General features: G+C 50.6%; 1 protein-coding gene across 6 annotated transcripts in view; it reads right to left on the reverse strand.

The window, feature by feature from the left end:
* VASH2 (vasohibin 2) overlaps positions 1 to 21,843 on the reverse strand; it is a 41,220-nt gene that overhangs the window by 4,343 nt on the left and 15,034 nt on the right. For 2 of the 6 annotated variants that reach the window (XM_060643857.3, XM_078440808.1), the window contains exons 3-8: positions 21,743 to 21,799; positions 21,108 to 21,182; positions 13,861 to 14,242; positions 12,323 to 12,438; positions 9,034 to 9,090; positions 8,068 to 8,190 (exon numbers count right to left, since the gene is read on the reverse strand). In XM_060643857.3, the coding sequence (XP_060499840.1) occupies positions 8,068 to 8,190; positions 9,034 to 9,090; positions 12,323 to 12,438; positions 13,861 to 14,242; positions 21,108 to 21,182; positions 21,743 to 21,799 (810 nt within the window). The remainder of the gene's footprint in view (positions 1 to 8,067; positions 8,191 to 9,033; positions 9,091 to 12,322; positions 12,439 to 13,860; positions 14,243 to 21,107; positions 21,183 to 21,742; positions 21,800 to 21,843) is intronic. The other 4 variants (XM_060643853.2, XM_060643854.2, XM_060643855.2 and 1 more) reach the window with 4 other exon arrangements.

Consider the following 21,843-nt stretch of genomic DNA (forward strand, 5'->3'; position numbering starts at 1 on the left):
CTCTCTTCCTCTTCACCTCCCTCCCTTTCTGTCTTTTTTTCAGACATATCCCATGTCAACAGTCTACGAACATCCCTTCTGAAACCTGATTATTCAAAGTGGTCAAGAAACCTTCCCTGACTATGTGGCATTACTAAAGAACTTGTCAACTTACTTGTCTCTGTGTTGCATGGGGCTGATTTCTCAGCGTGATCATGTGTCCTGCTTTATGGATCGGGAATCATGCCTTTTGTTTCTTTGTGTCTCTACTCATGGTGCCCAACGTACACAGATGATGCTGATAAATATGGCTGCCAGTGGACAGAAGTCTCAATGCTTCCTTACATGTAGACCCCTGCTCACCGCATCAAAGAGCTCAAGCTTCTGAGCTGCAGGGTGATGGTGTCCTCCAGCCATACGTGCCCTAGACATCAGCCATTCCCTATAAACAGAGCCACGGGCAGAGTAGCCCCCAGGGGCCACTGTCAGGACCATTCTTGAGTTGACACTTTTGCCTGAGGGTTCAAACTGACATTTATGTCTCTGCCCTAGCCCTCAGCCCGCTAACGTGGAGAGAACCAGGGCTCTTGCAGACAAGTCTGGCTCAGAGTCCATTTGTATCTCGTTCATTTTTTCATACAGCCTGAAATAAAGTCTCTGTTTGGTTTCCTTGCCTGAGGTATGTCATCTTTTCAGACAGCGAATATGGGACTTTCTCCTTCAGAGAGACTCCCCCATAAGTTGCATCCTCGTGAGGCAAAGGTGCCTAGAAAGGCAAATCTACTTCTCCCCTCCTCAATGGTCTCCACTTTTAGGAAGTTGAGCACTCAAAAATTCACCTGCCAATGGAAAAGCCTGAAGTACCCCTATGCATTCCTTGCTTTACAAAAGCATTAAATGGAGGTCATTTCCTAGAGCAATCAAAATACAATTTCCACATTGTCTTTCCTGGGAGTGGTACTACGTAAGCATATATTCCTTATCCAAATATAAATTACATTTGTATTGAATGGGTTTGTTTTTTTTTTTTAACCTCACGTTTTTAATCATCTCCGTGTGGCAGAGTCACATCCACTCACCCACATCCTCAACAGCCACTCCACTCCTCCATTGTTCCTTGGCAAAACCCAGATTTTTCGCCGGGCACAGAGCCGCCTAGAATACAAACTACATTTCCCAGGCTCCCTGAGGCCGGGCAAGGCGTTGGACTACGTTGCAGCCAATGAGACTAAAGTGGAGGTTACCAGATGCCTGTTCAGAGAACAACGGCATGTGCCCTTCATCATTTTTTCTTTCTGTCTTGTGGAAGCGATGGCTGGAGCTCGGCCCTCACGGCAGCACAATAAAGAGGCAGAGCAGTAAGATGCCCCCACTACCTCCGCCGACCTTCTTTCACATCATGGCGAATCATGATTAAGTCACCCCAACCTCACCTGCCGCCAAATCTGAGCCTGACCGGTATCATTTCTTTCCCTCCATTAACTCACTAATACAACACCAGTCCAGACACGATGGTAGTCGAGTTGGCCTGAAGAAGGTTCACATGTGGAGTCAGAACACATGCCTAGAAAGTTCTCAAGCATTCCACTCCGGAGATGTGGCCACACCCTGCATGAAGTCCGGACACTCACTTAGAAGAGTCAGTCTTCTGGGGTGCCTGGGTGGCTCAGTCGGTTGAACATCCGACTCCAGCTCAGGTCATGATCTCACAGTCCATGAGTTCAAGCCCCGTGTCGGGCTCTGTGCTGACAGCTCAGAGCCTGGAGCCTGCTTCAGATTCTGTCTCCCTCTCTCTTTGCCCCTCCCCTGTTCATGGTCTCTCTTGCGCTCTCTCTCTCTCTCTCTCTCTCCCTCAAAATAATAAATAAACATTAAGAAATTAAAAAAAAATTAGAGTCAGTTTTCTTCCCTGGAGCCCCGCACACTGTGTAGGACCTAAGCCACAGTGGCTCTTTAGATCTCCCCTTGTCTGTTCCTTGTGTTTACCAAGAGAATCCCCACTCCAGGGTCCTTGAGCACCTCCCAGTGGGTTCACCCCAGTGTCTGCACCTTTCCTGCCCATGCTTTCTTCCCGACCTGGCCTCCTTCTCAACACCGAGTCACATCTCTCCTTCTTGAAACTCCAATAAATGTGCTGACCCTCATGTGTGAGAATAGCGCTAGCAAGACAGGAGCCTAACCTGGTTTCTCAGGTGTTGGAACAGATCTGCACTGACCTATGTCCTTTCCCTCAGTCCTGTGACCAACAGTGCCTGCCGGATTGGTCCACAGGGTCAAGGAGGTCTAGAAGACAACACACCCTAGCCGCTCCGCCCTGGAATGTGGGCTCGCTGGGGACCACGGTCCAGGTAGCCACCGCTACGCCACCGCCTGGAAGCCATTTTTTGCCCACTCGCCTGACTTCCTCACCTTGGAGCCCATCAGCTCTGAGGAAACAATTTTCACCACATTTTTCAAAGTCTGTGTTCCTAAAACTTTACCCTTACCCTTGGTCCACTCCTGGCTCCCTTGAAACCAGATGTACTTTTTTTTTTTTGTTAAGATTTTATTTTTAAGCAATCTCCACACCAACGTGGGGCTCAAACTCACAACCCCGAAACCAAGAGCCGCAGGTTCTACCTATGGAGCCAGCCAGGCACCCCCCAAAACAGATGTACTTTAATTTTGGGGGGGGGGTCTTTAGCCTCCTTTTTCTAAACTTTTCCTTAGCACCTCCACCAGTTCCCCACCCCACCCCCACCCCCATCTTCCAGGTGCTGAGAAATCACCATTATAAATAGCTTTCATTTAGTTAGCACTAACTAGGCACCAGGCATTGCTCTGAGAGGTTTACAGGGATTAACTAATTCTCACCATAACCTGATGGGGTTGATACAGGGGAAGAAAGCGAGGCACTGAAAGGTAGCAAACTTGCGGAAAGCAAAGTCACACGTTTAGCAAGCGGCGGAGCCAGAGCTCATCCCCAGAATCTAGAGCCCATGCCCTTAACCACGAAGAAAACTGATCCATCCTCCTGCTGGCCACCCAAAGCATCCTCCCAAGCACCTAAGGATATATACCACAACCACCCCCGTCTCTGCACCTCCCCCATGCCTTCTTGTCATACCTTCGAGGTCCAGCCCAAATGCCACTTCTCCCCTAAGCATCTTCTCACTTTCCTTCCCTCACGATGCATTATTCCTTGCCCCTATATGCTAGGGTATGTCCTCTGGTACCTCTGCGAAAGAATCCTGCAGGTTCATAATCGTTATCCCTGCCTCGGAGACTGAACAAATCGACAGCAGGGATCAAGTAAATTCACCTAGGAATCCCCACTGTTGAATACCCTGTAGTTCTCAATAGACTCGGGTCAAGTTCTCACTAACGTGTAAATGGCTGATAGGGCTTCATTTATGTTACCTTTATGATGGGATGTTTTAAACACAGTCCTAAGCCAGAAATTCAAGTCACCATAACAACATTCTTAGAATTAACATGTAGGAAGAATTTTTTTTTTTTTTTTCCTGTGCAGGAAGAGCTTTACCTTACCTCTAAAAGCCGCCTGGGGAACCTGCCTGCTTGGAAAGCGGAATGTGGTTCTGCAATGACAGAGAGCTTGAGGGCTTCCAAAAGAAAGGGACTAGATTGTTTCCATCCTCTGTATCCCACTTCCCGACCATGTCCCCCTAGGCATCCAGAACCCAGGGGAGAACAAAAGGCTAATACTGGCAGAAAAGGAGTTCAACTGAGATCCCCAGTGAACTGCCTGAAAGAGGAAACCCTTTTCTTTCAGTGATACTGGCTGCAATTTCCTGGCCTGGCGAAGGGCAGAAGGGCAGAAGTGCCTGTGGGGCCCAGCCAGAAATACAGTTCCCTCCTGGCCAGCTCGTCTCAGGGCCAGAGCTTGTGCGTGGAGAGACCTCTTCCAAGTGCTCCCCTGGCTATAATTAGAATTCTGCAAAGGGATATATTTTTAAGAAACACAAGCACCAGGATGATGATTCAGCCGGATCTGCACTTGCCCAGAACCTCTCATCAGATCCACGGCTATTATTTTAGACTGAACAACGTATTTCTCCAAACCCCTCCCCAGTCCAGACAAGGAAAAGATCTCAAAGACCTTTCCTTTTGAAGGGCTCTCAGCCCGCCTCCTGTTTTAGGGAAAATGGGGTGGAGGACTTCACGTTTCCAGTACTACACGTTGTGCAAGGAAGAAGGGGGCCCTTCCCTCAGCACACAAATGGATGGTCCCAGCCTCATCTGTTGTCATGTAAACATATCCAGGGTGACTTAGGGTGACTGCTCGATGGCCTGGTCCCATGTGTGAACAGTAGAGGCCGTTCAGAAGGTAGGTAGGCTCTCTATGCTATGCTGGTTCCATAGAGAAGGTATTCTGTAGCACAGAAACCTTAGTCTGGCACACGGTGGAAGTTCACATTCTGGTTTTCTGTTGTAAGTAAGCCACGCCTAACGCGGGGCTTGAACTGACAACCCTGAGGTCAAGAGTCGCATGCTGTACCAACTGAGCCAACCAGGTGCCCCCACGCTCTTCTGACGTGGCCCCACATTTTCAACGTGACCTCTCATCCCAGGTAGCTGGGAGTAGGTACGGTACTTTGAGTTTTCCAGTTTGTCTCAATCTTATATGGCTTGTGATTCGTTCACTTAATCCAAATATATCTATAAAATGCTAGGAGTGTTCGCCACTGCTACCTAAACCTTGAGAATCTGGGGAGAGTGAACCATCACGTCGAACCTCGAGTCTCTCACACCCTGAGGCGGCCTCGGTGCCCAGGAAGAGCTTGGCTAGATTGGATGTTGGTGTCAGTGAAGCCACAAGGAGGCTCAGAACCAGAAAGTTCATGGCAGCATGTCGGGGACTGAAGTGGGGACCTCACACCCTAGGGCCGTGTGTCTGTGTGAGACCGGGTTTAAGAGAAGAAGCAGGAAGTGGAAGGAAAGCCTACAGGATCCGCCCTGAATCCCCAGTCCCCTTTCTGCAACTCTGTGTAAGGCCTGTGTCTGGGGCACCTCCTCTCCTCACTTTTCAACGCCCACCCCCTCTCTGCTTGGCAGTTGATGGGGAGCAAAGGTCAGAGGGCCTGGGTGGCAGCCGGGAGAACAGGCTCCTGTAGCTTGCTTGCTACTTTCTCACCCACAGGATTTTTTCTTTTTTTTTTTTTTTTTAAGTAGGCCTCAGGCCCAGCACGGAGCCCAACACAAGGCTTGAACTCATGACCCTGAGCTCAAGACCTGAGCTGAGATCAAGAGTCAGACACTTAACCGACTGAGCCACCCAGGCGCCCCAGCCCACAAGAATTCATTTAGCAGCACTTTGTGCCAAGTGCCTCGTAGATCTTGGGTTACTAGGACGAATAGCTTTCCCTGGAGCCAAGGTCCATTCCCTTCCTTCTGAGGGAAATCTGCCTCTTGCTTCTGTTGTATGAGGATACTTCAGGGACACTATCCTTCTATGTCCAGTTCAGGGCCGCCTGATTGGCACGCGCAGGCCACCACTCTGTTCGTACTGCTTACTCCTGTCTCCCCAAGGTCAGAGCCCCTTAGTGGACTCTTAGTGGACATGCCCACATGTTCATCTACTCACCTTCCCACACAAACATGCCCATCAGGACCAGTTTAGCTGTATTCTCTGTGGACTCAGGATTCTAGAGAGGGTTCTACAGTAACGGTGCAACTCTAACATTGACTTCTCGGACCTCAGCGTTAAGGGTGAGGAACAGATTAAACCAGGGAAGGTGCTGGCCCAGCGTTTACTAGTTCAAGCAGAGACCCCAGACCCTCCTCTCTTGTCTACTCTGGCAGGAATCAGGTCAGGCCAGGCACCGATTTAGGACTTATGACCTATCTGGGTAGGCCTCAGCTGGAGGGGCACTGGGGGGGGGGGTACTGGTTCTTCCCCACCTGTCACCCTCATTCAAAGCCAGTCCCGCTCCTCATTCACACGCCCTACTTCCCAGGATGGCAGGCACCCTCTGGCAGCTGCAGGGCAGACAGCTGAAGTTGCTATGCAAGCAAACAGGCCTCAGCCTGAGAGACTGGGCCCAGAAGAGACTCTCCAGGATCTGCCCTTTCTTCCAAGTCCTCTTGAGGCAGGAGGCTCTGGCCAGAGACCAAGCACCACAAGCCACTGTTTGCGATTCCCCTCCTTGCTGCTCCGGAGAACCCGGCCAGGACCCCCGGTGCTATCTGACCTGCAGGAGGCTCCCTGCTCACTCAGCCTCAGGAGGTTTCTCCTGTCAAGACTCCCCATCCATCCCGGTTTCTCCAAGCATCCCCAGGGACCTTGGCCCCTATGAAATCCCAGGGGAGCTAAGCTGGGCAGTCCTCTGCATTGAAACTACCTTGTCTGGGCTTCTAGAAGGAAACTCCACATCATCCAGAAGATCCTACTTCTCCTTCCACAGCCTTTCTACTCTTTGTGTGTGTGTGTGTGTGTGTGTGTGTGTGTGTGTGTGTGTGTGTTGGGGGGGGGGGGTCCCCTCTAATTTCCATGCTAAGAAAATTTTCTCCTTTCCACCTTTTGGGACGTTTTCTCATTTGGAATCCAAAGAGAATGACTTCGTAGGCCTCATTCAGAGTATCTTCAATGCAATTAGAATCAAGGTGATTCTCTATGACTTCGTTATGACATCATGGCCTCACTTGAGCAATTGCCTGGAGGAACTGTTGTGATCCTTCAAGATAGAATGGGGCAGGAACTCTGTTGTGGAGCTTGGGGCCAGCAGTGAAAGGAGGGAGATCTTAAGATGGAGCTTAGTAACCCTCTGTGAGCCTGAGGGTCTCCAGCAGGGGGAGCAAAGCCCGGGAGAGCCACAGACCGCCACAGAGACAGAGGACCAAGAAGGGAAACCAAAGGGGAAGACAAAGGGAGGAAAAGGACCATAAACCGCAAAAAAGAGCAGAGGAGGGATGGAGGAGGAAGAGGAGCCAGACAGCAGAGACAGAACAGAGATGTTCTCATAGGTCCTTAGGGACTCCTGCCCCACTTGAGAAGAATGTTCCATGCGGTTGCTCCAACTGGAATGAGCTGCTTTCATGCTGACACAGGCAGCCCAGGCAGAAAACCACTGTCCACTCACCCCCTAAGCTCCCAGGTTCAGCCCATCGGCAACAAGCCAAGAGCTGCGGACTGTCAGAGACAGAAGGGCCCCCCCGGGAGCGTTCGTGGTTCTCAGGAGGGCAACTGTTGGCATTTTAGGTGGAAAGCTTCTTAATGGAAGAGGATGAGCTTTGCAGGAAGTTTACCATCCCGGACCCCTGAGAATAATCACTGTGACAAGCAAAAACTTCCCTTCCCACCGCAGGTCTAACCCTTGTGCCCAACACGCCCCCCATCCCGAGGGTGTCTGGCTACTGCTGAGAAGCACCATGGCGGCCCTCAGTGAAGAGCTGAAAGGGGAGGGAGGCCCAGCATGGGGAAGGAGTTTGTGGAAGTGCACAGCAGGCCTTTCAAACGTGGATCTCAACTTCTATCTCCCTGTCTCTTTTAGAACCAGAGGAGCCAACTTGATGGTTCTGTGCGGAAGGTTTGCTTTAAAAGCTCCTAGGGGAGCCGAGTGCGACAAAGGACTTGTGGGGGGAGGGGGGAGGGTCCCTGTCTCCCTCTCAAAACCTTGCCTGATCTGACACTAATGCAGTCTTCACCACTCGCCCTCCAACCCAGCTGACTCTTCTGTCAACCCCGGGGACACTGAACCTCCTTTCCAGAATGATTATTCAGACAACTGCAAAAATGGAGAGGAATGCAGGGCTGGAAGTAGCTCCAGCTGTAGGGATGAGGCCGTCAGGGATATAAAGCCACTAAAATTATCCCAGCACAGAAAGGGGCTGGGACCCCACAGCTGACAGGCCTCTTGCCTGTTATGGTAATATTCCACCATTTGGGCCCCTCCCAAGCTTCATATGGCACCCAACACATTTAGAAATGATTTGATGGCCTTACGTAATGCTAAAAAAATAACACAGTGACAGAGTCACAAACCCTTCCTAGTCCTGGCCATTCGACGGTAGGACGGCCAGAATTTGGTGGAGTTATTGGGTCACAACCAAATGCATCCCTTTTTCGTTTCCTCACCAAATCAAGATTACCTGGAGAAAAGCCTGCTTGGTGAAGGCCACGGGTAGAAGCTGAGAAGCTGCTCCTCTCCAGACACACCTCTAGGAACCAGGGTGCCCTGGGTTCTAGTCTGCAGCAATGGCGGAAGCTGGGATCTGGAGGGGGAGGGAGGGGCTGCCATCCCTCTTGTGCTCCCTGCCTCACGCAGCCCTTCATTTTACTTTCAACTCTTGCCTCTCTGTCCCCTCTCTTCCTACTTGGTAGCCCCTACCCAGCCCTGCAACTCAGAAAGCAGGGTTGAGGAGGAATTAGGGAAAGAATCTTCTCTCCTTGTGACACCTCGATCCACTTGAAACGTCAGCCAAGATGTCTGCCCTCTAGATTCCCCTCCTGACCTCCAAACTGGAACAAGAAGTGGCAAGGGCTTCCACTCCCAAGGATGGCCATGGTCTTCCTAGATCAGCTCATATAAAATGGTCCACAGGATCCCACAAGCCACCTGGCCTCTCTTGATGGTCAAACTCTTCCAACCACCCCCACCCCACCCCTCCCCCACCGCCCCGGCTCTGGCTGTGAAAAAGAAAATGCCTGAAGCCTGACCCGCTGGGGAAAGTTGATGAAGGAAGACTCCTGGGAACCAGTGTTGTGCCCAGGAGAAAGGGCTGTGGGGGCAGGGTAAGGGTCTGGGGGCTCAGGGGCTGGTTGCAGCTACCCTCCACCATTTTGGAAAAGTTTATGTTTTCACTGAACCATGAGCCGTCCCCTCTGTGCTCCTGGGGCCTGTCTTACTGAGGCTGGGGTCAGTTTCGGGACATAGAGGGAAGAGAGAGGAACTGAATCCCCATCTTCCTGCAGGTCTTCCTTCCTGATCCCTCCAATGACTACCCCCCTCTCCCTAGTGACTTTCTCCCCCTCCCCAGGCCCGCTCCGTGCTTCCGGTGGACAGGAGGGGAGAGGACGAGTGGGGCCCCGACACTACAAGGTGGCTTTACACTCACAACTGCGGCAGTCTGAGCGCTGTCCTCTGCAGGCGCAGGCAGGGTCGCTTGCCTCGGCTGCGTGACAGAGTAGCCAGAGATTAGGTTACGGGCATGGCCTGGGGGTGACTGAAAACCAGTTTCTCTATCTGACCCCTAGGAGGATGAACAGTCGGGCTCCTCCCAGAGTGTCTTCAGTGGAGCCCCACGCTGGAGGGTCAGGCTGGGGACACACCCCCTAGTTTCACCTCAGCACCTCAATCTCTAGAGGCCCAGGCCGGTCTGGAGTCACGCTCGGGCCTCAGCAGACCCAGTACCTTCATCTTGACATTCTGTTGTGTTTTAAAGTCAACCAACCCCCTTGGGGCGCCTGGGTGGCTCAGTTGGTTAAGCATCCGACTCTTGATTTCGGCTCGGGTCTTGATCTCGTGGTCGTGAGATGGAACCCTGCATTGGGTTCCACCTTGGACAGGGAGCCTGCTTAAGACTCTCTCTCCCTCTCTCTCTCATAATAATAATAACAATAATAATAATAATAGAGTAAAAAATAAAAATAAAAAATAAAGTCAACCCCCCGATCACTTCCCTCATTCTGATTGATCAAACCATGGATCTCCAAGAGTGGTCCTGGACCCGCGGCATCAGCCTCACCTGGGAACCTGCCAGAACAACAGCTAAATCACAAGCACTGGGGAAGGGGCCTGGCAACCTGTTTTAACAAGCCCTCTGAGGACCCTGTGCTTGCTCAGGTTTGAGGACAGGGTGTGGATCCTGCCATCCATCTTCAGCTGGGCCCTCATGCTGTGTGCAGCCCTTCCTACCCTCCTGCCCTGTACGGGTAACCCACCCGCCCGCTCACTCCCACCCGATGACGCACATCCTTCACCAGCAGGATAAAAGCCATTTAATGTACAGTCTGTCAACTTCTACCTCCTCATCTACCTTAAACTCTTCCTCATCTCCCCCCTTCATTTGCTCCGACAACCTTAACAGCTGTCTCCTGCAGGTGCAGACAGGCTCCTTAACACTCCAGATCCATCCTCTCTGCCTATTCCTTCCCCATCTCCTGTTCTGGCTTTTCTTCCTCTGGGCTACTCAGGGCCTGCCAGCACTTCCTTCCTTCCTCATCAACTTATCCAACTTTCGCTTCAACGGTCACTTTTCAGTAGACGGCTCTAATGTCATTATCTCTACTCCTCAACTTCCTCAAACTCCAGAACTGCACTCTCAGCAGCTTCTAGGACACTGTCCCAGGATGCCTGAGAAGCGCCTCAAATCCCACAGTCCAGACTCAAATGCACCTTCTTCCTCCACTGTTCTCAGATGCCCAGCACCCGGCGCATCACCCTGACTACTGTCTCCACGACCAGTTTCTGATATCTTGCTGGCTTTACCATTCCTGGACACTCATGGTAACTTTTTCAGGTTAAAACCTGAACATGGCTTGGACTGCAGAGTTCCTGTGGGTGCAAGCAAAATGGATCCAACAGGGATCGTTTGAAAAACCCACAGCTGCCATTCTGTGCATCAATCCATGACATAGAATGCTTAGGGTTTCAAGTGCTCAGGACTTCATGTGCTCAGGACTTTAGAGGGCAAAGCAGGGTTTTATGGACTATTCAATGGACTGTATACTGGGAGCTTCAAAGGGAAGCCCCCTCCAGGGGCAGAAAAGCTAGCAAATCAAAGGAAAGGGCCCCTTCCTTGCTTCTTGAGTAACCAGATTCCTACTTCTGGAATTCTTTGCTACAGGACCCTCTGGGAACGGCTGACTTATTCATAGTCCCCTGAGACAACTGCTACTTTGTTCAGGGACGTCAATGGGTGGATGACCACATCACAGAGTGGGGAGAGACAGGGTTAGGGTTAATTTAAGGTCAGGGTCAAGAGTCAAGGGCCGTGATTAGCATCAGAGGCAGGATTAGGGTCAGAGGCATGTGTGAAATATCTGAAGCCAACCTGCTCCCTAAAAGGACAAAGCCATGCTGAAGCCCCCCTGTTCTCCAACCTCTCTTGTTACAGGAGCTCCCAACCCGCACCCACCTCATCATCCCTCCCCTTTCAAAGCCAGGACCCCCATCATTTCAGCCAACACCTTTCTGGCTTAGAAGCCGAACCCTGGGCTCAGCAGTGGGATGGGGAATGAGGACAAATAGGGAACGTTCCTCGAAACTGACAACACCCCATCCTGTCCTGTTCTTCCAAAAGCAGAACCAACACTCCCTGTTCTGCCACCGTCCCAGGGCCGACCTGGGTTCCAGCCCCAGTCCCATCACTGACCAGCTACAAAACAGCACAGTGTTCGGCTTTCTTCCTCTGAAAGTGAAAACTACAGCTCTCCCTTCTTACTCTACAGCGTGGACGTGACAATAATAACGTGCTTGCGTGAAAGCAGTTCACCACGAATAAACCGCTCTCATTACAACTTCTCAGTTGATCCTAATGACTCCTTGTGAGATGGGCAGGGACAGCATTTTTATCCTCGGGAAGGGCTTCCCCAGGCCACAAGGCTAATGAGCAGCAGAGCCCGGGCTCAGCCTAGACCACTGTGCGCTGTACCCACATCATCCCTGGTGCGGCGAGAGCCTCCTGTGACCCAGCACGCTGCTGGTATTAATAAAAGTAATATTTTTTCCCTGTATAAGTATGGCCCAAATATTTGCCAGTGGATTATCACTGGTTACTTTGGGCTTCCTCAGCTTCTCCAATCTGTCACTTCTCAAGTGGGTCCTTTTGACCTAAGCAGTAGGTGTGGAATCACTAGCCTCAGAGCTAAAACAGGGGAGCTAGAGTCAGCAAAGAAGAAGTGGGTATTTCTGACGCTGTGATCCAAACCATGATCACGCCTTCTGCTGGGCCCAGAGGGCTGCGGGGTTTTAGGAAGGTTTCATCGATTCTAACGGTCTGCTCTTCTGGCTGCGAGAACTGAAGCCCAGGAAGGTTACATGACATGCCTAACGTCACGTAGCTCAGAAGGAGCTGAGCTGGCCCCAGACCCAGGCTTCCTAATTCTAAAGCCAGTGCTGTTCCCATGGTGCCAGGATTTCAGGCTACCCTTCATCTCTTGCAGTCTGGGGCTGGGCTCTTCTTCTGAGTCTATAGCTGACAGGTGGTGGCGTCAGTGCAATGGGAGTGACGGGCAGGGGGGATCCTTCTCTACAGGGGATGCCCCCTGCGTGAGGGGCGGTCCTCTTGGAGATCTCGGTCAGCTTTAGATGCCAAGGCCCATGACACAGCTTCGTCCCCGTGGGCTAGGACAACCCCACGGATGTGTGTGTTGGGCTTTCGGGAAAGAGGAAATACTACTCACGACTTGTCTCTCCTGCCGAGCCGTCTCGGGGGGCTTGCCTGTCTCCTTCTGGGGGACAGGGATTTCCCCCGACTTCTCACTTGGGTTGGAGAATGGGCACTTGCAGGTTTCAGGATCTGAAGGAGATGTAAGGAGTTACCACATGGGCTCCTGAAGGACCCCGCCCTCATGTCTTCCTGCCCTCAGCCCACCAAGATCCCGTGGCTTAGAAGGCACTGAAGCTGGAAGGCCTTCCAAACAGGAGGTCTGACAGATGCTCCTCTCTCAGTCTACACTGGCAAGGAGCAAAGGTACCACTTCCCAGAGGCTGAAATGATTATGCCGTGCCCCCTTTTCCACAGCAGAGAAGCAGAGCCCAAGGCCTCAGCTCCCCTGAGGCTGCATCTGGGTGCTGGGTGTTGTCTTGTGAAAGCCAAGTCCCATCTACATCGCTCCAGGAACCAGCTTGTTTTTCCTCTGACTCTCCCACCCCACACACATGCACAGAGTGGTTTCAATTTATCAAGAATCTCGTTTCCAGGTCCCTCAGAGTGAAAATGACAGGTCCCCAAGAGCTAAACAGAACTAAGTCTGAGGTTAGCATAGTCTCTTTTCCCCTGTGGTCCTCAGTGTAGGCACAGGCTTTCTCTCAGTGACTCCACAAGCCCTGGAGGGACAGGGACAAGCAGGCATCGTGTCACCATGGAAGTGACACGGCAGAAGCAAGAAGGCTTTACGAGTGTAGTTTATATAAAGCCAGCACAGTACATGCTTCTTTCCTATTGTGACACTGGGTCAGGATTTTATGCCAAAACGCGTTGCAACTTAGAAAGCAGAGATATAATGCAACTCTGCAAGAGATGATAAACCAGCTGACCCACTCATCCTGCTGTGCACAGGCCCTCCTGGTTTTAAGTACTAAAAATTTCACGTCCTGGGAAACCTCTCAGTTTCAGACAAACTGGGATGATTGATCACCCTGTTATAATAAAGACAGAACACAACAAAACTATAACCTTCATCTAAAATGGCTAACATTTGGGGCGACGGGGTGGCTCAGTCGGATAAGCGTCCGACTTCGGCCCAGGTCATGATCCCAAGGTTCGTGGGTTCGAGCCCCGCATCGAGCTCTGTGCTGACAGCTCGGAGCCTGGAGCCTGCTTCGGATTCTGTGTCTCCCTCTCTCTCTGCCCGCCCCTGCCCCCACTCTGTCTCTCTGTCTCCCAAAATAAACAAACATTAAAAAAATAAAAATAAATGGCTAACATTTTAGATTTGATTGCATAGAAGGAATTGTAGGCCAAGACACTGCTGTAATTATAACATCTAAATCAACTTTAGCTCCAGTGTTTGAAGTAGCATATGCAAAGAGAAACTTTAATTATCCGTGTCAAATAGCGAATGATTTCGATTTTTTGTTTTAATAGGGTGGCTACTAAGTAAGACAACCTCAAGGAGATTTTGACCGTCCCAAAAACACGGGGCATGAGGCAAGAGGAAGAGACAGAAGACAGGGATAGAACTCTTTTGCATTGCTCATTTGTCTTCCCAGCACCTACCTTCATTCTCATGTCCCTGGCATATTTCTCCAGCTCCTTCCTTATGTCAGCCCTCAACATCTTTGAGACATTGAGGACCAGCTGCTTCCACTCAATGGGCTGAAAGCTATGAGGCTCATGGGGGACATACAGCCCAATCTTGACCTTCTTGACTGTGTGCAGGTACTTCTTGTAGGAGTCTTCAAAGTCAAAGATGAGGTCACTCAAAGTCCGAAAGGTCAACGGCTTGTCCATCAGCTCAGCCCTTCGGCTCATGCCCAGTGAGCCATAGCGGCCATTGCAATAAATCCCCAGCACAACATGGTGAAAGTAGTTTCCTGAGAAGTAGGTTTTAAAGCTGATGGGGAATCGCTCGATGGAAGGCTGTCCATTGGTTAAGTATCTTAGACCATCTGAGTCAAGGAAGAGAAAGGAGACCTTGAAAATTCACAGAGCTTGGACTCTCAGTAATGGAAGTGGCCCATATGGGCAAAGTGTCCATCCCTCTGCCTCCGAGTGGGCCCACACCTTACCTTTCCAGACTAATCCTTTTTTTTTAATTTTTTTTAACATTTATTTATTTCTGAGACAGAGAGAGACAGAGCATGAACGGGGGAGGGTCAGAGAGAGAGGGAGACACAGAATCCGAAGCAGGCTCCAGGCTCTGAGCTGTCAGCACAGAGCCGGACACGGGGCTCAAACTCACGGACCGCGAGATCATGACCTGAGCCGAAGTCGGCCACTCAACCGACTAAGTCACCCAGGCGCCCCGAGACTGATCCTTTTAGAAAGGATTCACTTGATATCTTTGAGTACCTAGTATACAGTGCATATCAGAGCCAAGTTAATATGGGACAAAGAGAAAAACTTGCCCTCTACTTTAGCAACTAAGTAAATGCAAAATGAAACAATGATCTCTCCCTTTCCCTCAGTCTTCTACAGGGCATGATGAGTATTAAAGGCTTTTTTAATGTAATCAGAATGATGTTCTTGGACATTAGTTCTGGCTGGAACGTGTGGGACAGACCAGGAACCGAAAGCCTCTGCAATGCTCCAGAGAAGAAATGAAAACCAGAATCAAGGCAAGGCAATGCGGACATAAAAGAAACAGACTGGTTGATTAGCTGGATGGCAAGGTGTCAGAACAGCTCATACCTGCACCTCATCTGCTCCTCTCACGGGCCCCGGCACACCCATGTTGACAGCCTTGGGTACCACACAGAAAGCTGCCTCCAGCACACAAACCACAGACTCCCCTCATCCCCAACGTGCTTGGGATCACAGCTTGGCTTTCTCCACTTATCAGCCCATTTGGATGGACTAACTCAGCCTCTTACCGCTGCCTCAGTTTGGGACCAGTAACCCCCACAGAGCGCAGCTCCAAGTATCTACCCCCCGTGCCTCCACACGCTGGAGCCAGGGGCAAGAAGTGCCACATCCACGAGCCCATCTCAAAGTCCCAGGATAGCCCTGGCCATGACTGGGTTTTCTGGAGAGTGATGCGGAAAACTCACTGGCGTCACTTTTCTGCTGAAAACATTCGGTGACTCCAGAGTGTTTCTAAGGTAAATAATCATCCAGGTGTTGAACATGGTGGCCAGGGCATGATAAGTGCTCAGTTAGTAGAGACGGTCTTCCACTCTCTGAGCATTTCTCTTCACCGTTTCTTGCCCCCCCCCACCAACGTGCTTTCCACACAAAGGCCAGAGTGGTCTATTCAAGCCAAAATTTGGTACACGTCAGCTCTTCTGCTTAAGTTTTCAGCGTCTCTCATCTTCCCCAGACTTAGCCCAAATCCCTTACAAAAGTCCTGCCACGGTTCAGACCCTGCTCATTATTCCTTTGTGCAATCTCCTTTCCGCCACACCCAGGACTAGCACACGGACCCAAGGGCGACCCGTGACTTTTTGAAGGATACGCTGGGACCCCAAAGCATCCACACCTGTGCCCTCAGCACGTATAATCCCTCATAATGTGAAGTCAAATGTAACTGAAACTCCTAAATGACTTTTAAGTGGCCTTTACAGCACAAAGCTATGAGACCAAAGCGACCTACGAAACTTTCAACAAAATGCCACTAAACACTCTTCGTACTGCATGACGCCCCCAACTGCGGTATAACTTGTCTTATGGCTTCACTGCACATCAGCCTTCTAGGGCAGGGGACTCAATTCCTTTGGGAACTCCTAGGAATCGTGAGTGATAAGGATGCTGTGGGCCCTATCCTCTTTCCACAGGCTGCACCTCAACGGGAACAGCCTCACTGCTATCCCCTCCCCCTTCCTCTCCCTTCTCTGACCTTCCTCTGTGTGGGTTAAGTACCACCCCCGCTCCCACTCAAGAACCCCTGTAGTAGCCGGTGCTTAATCACCCACTATTGTAATTGTTTATTTGTTTGCCTCTTGCAAGGAGTTCTGTTTCACATGCTGGTGTTCCCCGGGGCATAGCGCAGGCCTGGCACACGGAGGTGCTTGCTTAATGCTTGTTGAATGGATAAACCTCCATTGTGAACATACATTCCTTACACTTCAAAAGACTGCGTCAGTGGGGGCCAACGCAGGTTCCCTTGAAAGACAGGAACTAATAGAAGCCAGCCCGCAGCCCTGAGGTCAGCCTCGTCCTCAGCCTCAATTTAGGCACAGATGGCTCCTCTCTATAAAAATGGTTACCTGTTTTCACTTCCCCATGTGACGTTAACCGGCAGGAAGGGAGTGAAATCATATCCTTCTGAGCCCTCTTACATCAATTCTTGCTTGTTTTCTGGGACGAGCTCTCTGGGGCTGGAATAAGGGCATTCCTTAGTTGTTTTAGTCAGTATAACAAGCACTTACTGGGTGCACATCTCCTGTGCCAGACAGCCCACAGGTGGGGCTGTGGAGCCGAAGATGAAGAATCCAACCCTTCTCTGGAAGTCTCTCGGGGAGACAGACTCAAAGTGGACACAATATGATCAGTACAGCAGTTCCTCAAAAAAATGAAACATACCATTGCCATAGGATGCAGCAATTCCACTTCTGGGTATGTACCCCAAAGAACTAAAAGCAGGGACTCGAACCCGATAGTTGCACACCCATGTTCATAGCAGCTTTGTTCACAACAGCTCCAAGGAGGAAGCAACCCAAGGGTCTGCGGGTGAACGGATCCAGGAAATGTGGAGAATACATACAATGGAATATTCAGCCTTAAAAAGTTAGGAAATTCTGGGGCACCTGGGTGGCTCAGTCAGTTAAGGATCCGACTCTTGATTTTGGCTCAGGTCATGATCTCAAAGTTCGTGAGTTTGAGTCCTGTGTCACTCACTGTGCTAACAGTGCAGAGCCTGCTTGAGATTCTCTCTCCTCTCTCTGCCCCTCTCTTGCACTCTCTCTCTTTCTCTCTAGATAAATAAATAAATAAATAAATAAGTAAGTAAGTAAATAAATAAATAAATAAACTTTTTAAAAGGTTAGGAAATTCTGACACATGCTCCATGGATGAACCTTGGGGACATTGTGTTAAGTGAAATAAGCCAGCCACAAAAGGACAAATACTGTACGATTGAACTTTACGAGGTATCTGGAGTAATCAAATTCAGAGAGACAGAAGTAGAACGGTGGTTGGCAGGGGAGAGGGGAGAAAATGGGGAGTTAGTGTTCAATGGGCGTTTCAGTTGGAGAAGATGAAGTTCTGGACACAGAGGGTGCTGACGGTTGAACAAAAGCATGAATGTCCTCAATGCCACTGAACTGTGCACTTAGAAACAGTTACAATGGTAGATTTGTGTTATGAATATTTTACTGCAGTTAAAAACCCCCACACTCACTATATACGTATGTCAAGCCATTATGCTGTTCCCCTTAAGCTTACACAGTGCTGTACATCAATGGGATCTCGATAAAATGGAAAGGAACCACCCCAGTGTGATGTGTACTGTCAGAGAGGTAAGCCCAGCGCGCAGGGAGAGCAGAGAAGAGGTCATGCGGTGACCATGCCAAAGTTAGTCTCGTGGGACAAGTAGAGTCGGCCACGTGGAGAAGAGGGAGTGAGGAGGGTGCAGGAAAGACCAGTCTCAAGGATTTGTTCCATCTTGATGGCAATCAGGAAAGCCTTGGGACCTAGAGGACCTGGGCTCGGAGAAGGAGGGGACAAGGATGAGGGCAAGGAATGGTCTGGGCTTTTCTAGGGAAGAGGGAGACAGCAGTGCCCAAGCTCCTGGAAGATCCACCCGGAATCTAGCCGGCTGGGCATGTGCCTACCCCACCTCTAAGAACACACCTGCCACTTGAATCCGGCACAGAACTTTGGTACCATGATTAACCCCTTCAGGGTCAGCAAGGCCCCCGAAATCGGTGCCGGAATTAGAAGATAACTTGGAACCAAAGGTCTATCTCTCCGGCAGGCATGTGAGAGTGTGAGCACGCACTGAGGCAAGATTGAAAGAAGGGGCTCTCCATGAACGAATCCTGAACAGTGGCCTCACGTCAGACGAGAGGAAACAAGGCAGGACAAGACAGGGGACACAGGGCTCTAAGCAGCAGCCAAGCTGACCTGTTTCAAAGTTGCTGAAGTGCCATTTGCCTCCCAGGACCTGCAGAGGGGCCTGTGGGAGACACGGACATCTGACTCAAGCCATGTCCTTCCCTGTGCTTGGGAGAAAAGTGGGCCACAGAGGTGCTGACAAAGAGCAAAGGGAAAAGACAAAGATGCTGTAACTTTTAGAATTCAGGTCTGGGTTTCTCGTTTGTGTCCAAGAGTCAAATTTCCCTGAGTTCAGCAGCGTGAGCCATGTTTCTGCACCCTTCCCACCTCCTCTGCCTTTTTCTAAAATGTCACACCAGTAAGAACGAGGGAAAACCAAGAGCCACTGTCCCCTCATTTGGGCTGGCCCAGACGCCGGTCACAGGTGTATCCCTCACAGTCCCTAAAGATTTAAGTAATCCCAGTAAGCCAAAATCGTGTTTGGGTTTATACAATTTGCACAGGGACACGGCTACTATGTAAAGCAAGGTGACCTCTGTCCAGGTACACCCGGACATCCGTCAGCAGAGTCTGAGGGTAGCTGGGCCACCTAGGGAAGGGCCCGTGCTTGTGCTCTCCCTCACTGATCCCTCCGGCAAATCCCCAACAACTGTTCACCCCCATTAAACTTGCAGGGGGCTGTGCCCAACAGCTGTGGCTGACTCCTGCCACAAAAGGGCCCTGGGCCATCTGCTGTCCCCACCCCGTTCTGCCCTCCTGCTGGGCTCCCCAGCACACGTTTCATCTCCTTTGTGAGGAGCAGGATGGAGGTAGGACAAGAGAGTGGGGCAGGGCCTCAATACGGCTCAAGTTTCCATTTTTCAAATGTCAGCCTGGGCACCTGTGGACAATCGTACTTCAGACGAGGCCTGGCCAGTGTTCTGCAGGCTGCAGACGGCCAGAAACTGCCTTTCCCGTGAAAATGTCCAGCAGACCGGGGCGCCTGGGTGGCTCAGTCGCTTAAGCGTCTGACTTCGGCTCAAGTCATGATTTCACAGTACATGGGTTCAAGCCCCGTACCGGGTTCTCTGCTCTCAGCACAGAACCTGCTTCAGATCCTCTGTCTCCCTCTCTCTCTTTGGCCTTCTCCAGCTTGCGCTCCCCCTCTTTCTCTCTCAAAAATAAATAAACATTAAAAAATATTTTAGAAAACGTCCAGGGGACCAAACCAACAGACTGCACCTGTCCTATTGTCCCCAGTCCGATTTGGAGTCACCTGTCCTTCTGCTGACTTTGGAATCTTCTTCTCTCCTGGTTTTCCTTCTACCTCTCTAACTTTTCTATCACAGGCTCACCGTGTCCAACCAAAGCAAAAAGTAGTGAGAATCCATCCTTGATCTTTTTCTCTTCTTACTCCTTGAACAGCAGCTACCACCCCCTAAATACTCACAGCTCCCAAATTTCTATTTCCGGCGCAGACCCGGGTCCTGAGTGCCACACTCTAAACACCCCCTCCCTCAACAACCTACAGGTGTCTCAGATGGGACATATTCAAATCCGAGCTCATCTCCCCCTGAATCCGCCTCTCCCCATCACATCCTTCCCTTGGGCTGCAGCACACTTATCCGATCACCCAATTTTCCAAGCCGGCAATGTGGGCTCATTGCCTCTGTCTCCTCGAACTCTTACAGCTACCCAGCCCACAAGTGGTGCCAATGACTCCCCAACTCCTTCCTCCACCTTTATGGCTCCTGGGCAGAAGTCTCTCACCTCTCTGTATCCCTCATCCATCCAGCCCATCCTCCACAGACTGTCACCCAATCTGGAATCCAGAAAGCTGTATTGGTTGATTCCTTCCTCGTCAACTCCTGCCCTCATTTGACCTCTAAATCCTGTACATCCTGTCTCCTTGATGTCCCCTCACACCCGCTCCCACGGCCAGGACCATGGTTCAAGCACCACCATTTATCTCAGGGAACAGCTCAGTCTGCCTTTCAATCTGCCCTAAGAACCACCTCTCTAAAGAACATGCCTGAGCGTGTCATGCCTCTGCTCCAGATCTTTCCCGTGGGCTTCCCATTGCCTTCTGAAGAAAGTTCCCACTTCTCAGCACAGCCCTCAAGGACCTAACCAGTCTTACCTGGGACCATCCACCAAGTTCACGTCTTTTTGCATTTCCTTGGTTATTGCCCCCTTCCAGCTGTCCAACCCAAAGGACCACAAGTTTCTTTGCTCTTGTGCCAGATCATGTTTTATTGCCATCATCACTAACTAAGTCAGTGCTGTCACAACTTTTCTGGACCATCTTCCCCTTAGGCTGGGCCAGGAGTCTGTGGAAAATGGAACAGAACGTATGGGAGAGACCAGACCCTTGTTTCAGCTCTATGTTCTGCGGAGTCAGGACTCTACGCCATTGCTTGGTCTCCTCCACAGTCTACTCTTAGAATCTTCCCCAGAGATGCATTTGGATAATCCTATTTCTCCTGAGTGTCTATCCTGTTATAAAGCCAGATGAATGCAAAAGATAATGATACACACTCTCTCTCTAGTCCCTCTAAGTTGGAATTCTCCTTGTGCCCAGCGGATGTGGCCTGAGCTAGTGGTACTGGCTTCAGCTAACAGGTTACATAGACAATGGTCCCATCAAGCTCTGATCTGGTTCAACTCCAGAAGGTGAAAGTTAAAGAGAGGCACCAGGGGAGCTTGCCAGTTTCCCCCAAGGAGACAATGGGCATCATCTCTGCGAATCTAAGACAATGAAGGCACAATCGGCCTCACTCTGAGGCCACCATCTATGGAGTAAACTTAAGCAAACATAACTCAAAGGATACATGCCCAGGATGACAGCTTCAAGGCATTTGATAGGCAAGGACTCCCGAGTCATTTCTTTTGCTGTTTCCATTAACCTGTAGGGTAGAACACAACAAAGCATCTCAGGACTTGTTTCATCATGCAGTCAGTCCGTCTGTCAATCCGTCAGCGTGCCTGTCTCCACATTAGGTGCCATGCAGGATTGCAGAGAAAAGGGGAGAGCTCAGCGTGGAGGATGGAACCAAAGCACATCTGCACTGGCAGAACTAAATTCTTAAATTCTCCACTGCTCTCTCCAAGAGTTAGTTCCTGGAGGTTAGTGCCTATATTCCCCAGCATCCTCCCAAGGGGAGGGCAAGGGGCATTACACAGGACAAGGGGCTTTACAAAGAGAAAGTAAAGGAGACCACATAAAACTAATTTCACACGCCTCCCCCACCCCTGGAAGAGTTAGTCTCCACCATGGAGCTTAGCTGTCAGAGTGGCCCAAGCCCTAGCCCCACCTCCAACCTGGCCCCAGGGCACCCCCCCAATCCCAGTCCCTTACAGACTGGATATTTGAGCACTGGGATACAGGGATAAAGAGTGAGAGAGGGAGTGGGCAGCTTTCAAGTAGGAGAGACGTCACCTGGCCCACAGATCATGCACCACTTACCCACTCAGCGGTCTCATTTTCCTAATTTCAAAGAACTGGGTCCCTGTATGATTGTATCTGTGTGAAGTATGTAAAGGGAAAGTGACAGAAAACTCCAAAGG

This window comes from Panthera onca, chromosome F1 (genome assembly GCF_046562875.1).
Source record: "Panthera onca isolate mPanOnc1 chromosome F1, mPanOnc1 haplotype 2, whole genome shotgun sequence".
Taxonomy (NCBI): Eukaryota; Metazoa; Chordata; class Mammalia; order Carnivora; family Felidae; genus Panthera; species Panthera onca.